Source organism: Engraulis encrasicolus, chromosome 8, assembly GCF_034702125.1.
Source record: "Engraulis encrasicolus isolate BLACKSEA-1 chromosome 8, IST_EnEncr_1.0, whole genome shotgun sequence".
In the NCBI taxonomy this organism is placed as follows: Eukaryota; Metazoa; Chordata; class Actinopteri; order Clupeiformes; family Engraulidae; genus Engraulis; species Engraulis encrasicolus.
Genome location: NC_085864.1, coordinates 49,657,954 through 49,662,953, shown reverse-complemented (window position 1 = coordinate 49,662,953; position 5,000 = coordinate 49,657,954). Strand labels below are relative to the sequence as shown.

The window sequence follows — 5,000 nt, the reverse complement described above, 5'->3', positions numbered from 1 at the left end:
CGCCATCATGGTCTAATCCAGTGGTAAGCACACTTTCAATACTCAACATGTATTTGTTTCCGCAGTTTAAACATACAGTATTCCCATAGGCAAAATATTTCCACATATACAAAAAAAAATGAAATGGGAAGTGTGAGCCACAGGGGTAAACTTTTTGGCACCATGCACAAGAGTAATATGTTGCATTACTTGCAGTATTACCCTACATCTTTTTTTGAATGTTTTTTTCATTCATTATTACTCTGACAAAATCTTTTGTTATATGCTTATGTGCAATAGGAACCGATGTCTGTACCGTCCACATCAAAAGCGGTTATAGCTCCCCTGTCTGCATCTTCATCATTGCCGAGTATCCCGAGTGAAGAGGAGGGTGAGGCGGAGGCTGAACTGGACGTTACAGATCTCAGCAAGAGCTTAGGGGAAATGGATGTGAAAGACACCAGCTTCGTCTTGACAAATTCACAGTCGTCTTCCACTACAGGGACTGGGTCTTGTTCAGAAGTTGTTTATGCAGACTCAGACAAACCATGGACAGAAAGGAAATGGGTGGTGAACGAGTCCAACATCCTCCAACTTTTTCGGTCATGTCTTCAGTGCAGGGCTTTGACAGAAACTACAATCACCACCAACGGCAGCCAAATAAAAATAAACTGGACGTGTGGGAAGCACTCTGGTGAATGGAAATCCTGTCCCGATCGCCGTGGTGTGGCTGAGAATAATCTGCTGATCTGTGCCTCAACAGTCTTTACTGGATCCACATACACGGACATAGCTGACTGGGCGAAGCTCGTGAACATTTCCATTCCAGCACATACAACATTTTATGCCATGCAAAGGGCATATATTCTACCTGCCATACAGTCTGTGTACCAGAAGCAACATGACCAAATAATGTCCCGCCTAATTGAAGAATCCAAATCCGGAAAGGGGCTTGAACTCTGTGGTGACGGAAGGTGTGACAGTCCAGGTAAATTCAATTCTAATCTGTATAGATACTTGTTTCACATTAATTTTCTTCATCATAACAACCCAATCCTTGATACTGAACCGATTTTGTTTTTCTTTCAAGGTTTCAGTGCCAAATACTCCACCTACTCTTTCCAAAGTGACACCACAAAGGAAATAGTGCATTTTGAACTGGTCCAGGTAATATGTTTTTGCTAAACTAAATCTCTATGTGGTTCAACGCTTATTTCACATGATCTAAAAGAGATATGGTTCTTTTTGAATATCCATTATGCCACAGGTGACAGAAGCAAGCAGCTCTGTTGCGATGGAGGTCATGGGACTTCAGAGGGGCCTGGATGAACTGCTGAGTTGTGGGGTGGATATAGCTGTGATGACGACAGACAGATCACCATCGGTCCGGAAATTGATGAGAGAAGAACATCCCCAAATCCGGCACGAGTTGGATCCCTGGCATGTTGTAAAGGGTAAGTTGCTCCACAATGCCAACCTATGTTATGCATTACACAGTCACGACGTGCATGCCGATGTGTAGAACATGACTGTTTGTATTTCCTGTTTGTGGGCTGGTGTAAGTGATAGGTGAAGCATTTATATTTATTGATAATGTGGGGACGTTGCATCTATGTGGTGTATGAATGTACTGCGCATTTCTCCCCTAGGAGGACAACTTACAAAGATGGGCCAGCATACATTTGTCTAAACTACTGTACTGTCAAATAATCTTGTTCACTTTTGTATGTTGTTTATTTACAAATTGTGAGATTGCTTTTCTGTGTGTTTTTTCTTCAGGAATCAAGAAGAAAATTGTTGCGGCATCAAACAGACGGGGTCAGAAAGAGCTGCTTGGATGGTTCAGAGCCATTACCAACCACTTTTATTGGTCTTGCGATACTTCCAAGGGTGATCAGGAGGTGAGCATGGACAGTGGGGGTTGTGAATGTCAGTGGGTGTGATCTTGGGGGCCGGGGGTGGAAGTCAGACAGGCTTCTCTCTCACAGCTTGAATGAGATGGGCCATTAGTCTGTTGATACTCCAAATCTTGCAAGTTGACACGGTCAAGAGTGTCTCTGATATTGGCAAACAGACCTTGTGGCTCCCTCAATATGGATACACGTTTTTACGGCTGTGCACTTCAAAATGCCTCAGGTCTTGTGTGTGGCATGAAGCATAGAACATGTATTTGTTAACCTCCCGACTTCTGGATTTTCCAGTCAACATAACCGATAGTAATTATATACTTCAGACGGAATTCTGAAGACTCAGTGTTTGATGGACAATCTTGATCCAGGCTTTTATTCTTGTTATGACGTGTCAAAGGAGAGAGACAGCTTTGCAGGCAGTTCAGAAAATATCTCTAAATTGTTTATAGGTTTTGGTATTATACACATGACAGGACCAGAGGCCTAGTCCCCATGGGACTGCCCGTGACAAATATGCAGTAATTTATAATTTCAGTGTTACCAACGTTCACGAAATGGAATTTTCAAACCTTTATCTACCAGAAATAAACAGAAGGGGGTGTCCCCCTCCTGCCCTGGGCCATCACCTGGGGAGACGGGCAGTCCCCTAAGGAGGACCTCACACCTATAGGGACAATAGGTGCTTAGGCAGTCGTTTAGGGGCAGACGTGTAGTTGAGGAAGACAAACAACTCTAGTGATGGTGACAGAAATAAGATATGAACTAAATAACATGAAACCTATTTCTCACAACCTTTCACCATGGGGATGGTCAAGGAGAGAGAGAGAGAGTGTGCCCCCATAAGCAGTCTGGGCTTGTAATCTGGTTTGGTCCAACTCAGTAAAACGTTGTCTTTATCTCCAACTGCTGTAATGAACATAGTAAATTACACATCAGTGCACAGAAGTTATGTCTGTTGGAGTACCATGAAACTTCACTTGCCCATCATTAACAGTCATTTTTTTATTTCACCATTTCAGCTTTGCATCCTTCGATGGTGCTCCGTGCTTCATCACATCATTGGAGTGCATCGGTGGGAGGAAGGCGGCACTACGTATACCTGCCATCACCCAGCCCTGTCCATTGAGGAGCAGCAAGACAAGAAAAGATGGCTTGAACCTCAGTCCCCTGCTTTTTTGGCCCTCAAAGACATTGTCACAAACAAGAATCTCCTCCAAGACATGAGGCAGATGGCGCTTTTCAAGCACACAGGTACATACTGTTTTACATATTTCATTTGTATCCCTTCTTTCCCCCTAAATGCTTGGCGGAATAGAGCTGCACATTCATAGGGTGATCATTTTCAATAACATTGCAGTCTAGTGTGTCCTGAGGGAAAAAGCATTTCAGTCATCCTCCTCTCCCAATGATTTTCTTACATACATTGTTTTGCATGTATTTGTAATACAGGAACTCTGGAGGCCTTCCACTCTGTCATGCTGAAATATGTCCCTAAAAGACTGCATTTTGGATATGACTCCATGCGGGCACGGACACAGCTGGCAATCATGGATCACAATGAAAATGTTGGCAGACAACAGGCTACGACTAAAGAAGGTAATACAATGCTTACAGATTGTGAAGATTCTGATTTCGACAAGAGTTCAGTTCCAGGAGGCTACTGGCCTCCTTGTACCTTGAAAAATGTATAAATTATTTGGATTTATTGCAACATATTGATAGTGCAGTCAGTCGTCCTTACCAGTTTCACATTGTGTTACATCACTGCCATCACCTACTGAACGCATGCATGATGATCGAACAGGACAGGTAATAACATAATACACTACAATAACACATTATCATCTCTATATTCCAGGTGACCTCCGTTGGCAATTCTCCTTCTCAAGACAGTCAGCGGACTGGGTGACAAAGCCTATCTACACAAAGACAACACAGAACTTCCGAAAAGACATAATGAACAGTGTACTGGAAATGAGAGACAACCCTTCCATTGACTACACTCAGCGCAACAAGGCACCCCACCGCAAAAGACTGCTGCACAATATCGCCACAGTCCCAAGACCAGAGAAAGCTGTTTTGTTGGCAAGACGGACAAGTCGTTTTGGAAATGTCAGAGCCAAGCCGTATTAGTGGTGCATAAGTTGTGGTGCTTTATGGATAGTGACACCCTGATTACCTGAAGACTTTTCATCATTATAAAACGTTCACTCTTTCCTTTTTTGTTTATTACTGAATGAATGATTATAGCTATGATGTACACACTATATATTCGGACACACTTTTCCTCATTTGCAATAAAGTTCAAGTAAAACTATTCTCTTTTCCTTCATGTAAAATATTGACAATAAGGACATCGGAGGCAATAATGAGTAACTTGAAAAATGTTTACAGTTTATTGACAATAGCCATCAAATGATGGTGATCATTTTGAGTAGAAAATTTGAATTGAATGTTGACAAATTGTCCTTGAGGATTTTCACAATGCTGCAAGCATGTATGGAATGGGTAACTTACTACATGAATACCAAATAAGTACATGGATTACCAAAAGCTATGGTAAAGATGACGGTAAACACAACAGGTTAGGTGCAACAGATTTGGATGTATATACTATGACATGCATAGCTTGCTACTACGTACAACTTCGTTGTCTTATTCATAACTACAGAGCATTAGATGCAAAGTAGAACTACAGATAAACACAATGTACATGGTGATGTTATGCCGAGGGTCAGATGATGTTCAGAAGCTCCGATTCGGTAAATCCAGCATACTGTCCAGTGGGAGATGGATATTTTCTTCTTATGAGAGACACAATGCAGCTCGGAATGACCCTTCTGCAGCCTGGCCCGAGACGTAAACCTCCCAATGACCATTCCAAGATGATTCGATAAGCAACCAGCCGATGTTGCCTACAATACAGATGATAATGGTTAGGCTACAGATAAACAGTAAGGGGGAGAAAAGCTTCGATCGGTGGAGGGCACTAAGACATCAGGTGGTACAATCAAAACCAATGTTCATAAATTATGAATGAATGTACTGAGATGAATATGCATATTGGAAAAATCGCTAAAACAATAGTCCATACAACTGTGTGGTTGAAAC

The 5,000-nt window shown here is 42.2% G+C and overlaps 2 protein-coding genes across 2 annotated transcripts in view; both read left to right on the top strand.

Annotated features, from left to right (window-relative positions):
* LOC134453950 (uncharacterized) overlaps positions 1-1,164 on the top strand; it is a 1,347-nt gene extending 183 nt beyond the window's left edge. The window contains exons 1-2 of the mRNA XM_063204697.1: positions 1-23; positions 280-1,164. The exon at positions 1-23 is cut by the window's left edge and continues 183 nt beyond it. Of these exons, the coding sequence (XP_063060767.1) occupies positions 1-23; positions 280-1,164 (908 nt within the window). The remainder of the gene's footprint in view (positions 24-279) is intronic.
* Positions 1,150-3,798, top strand: LOC134453949 (uncharacterized). The gene is made up of 5 exons (XM_063204695.1): positions 1,150-1,433; positions 1,759-1,880; positions 2,909-3,140; positions 3,339-3,485; positions 3,779-3,798. The coding sequence occupies exons 1-5, from the start codon at positions 1,238-1,240 to the stop codon at positions 3,796-3,798; spliced, it is 717 nt and encodes a 238-aa protein (XP_063060765.1). The 5' UTR covers positions 1,150-1,237.
* Positions 3,799-5,000: the final 1,202 nt, after the last annotated feature.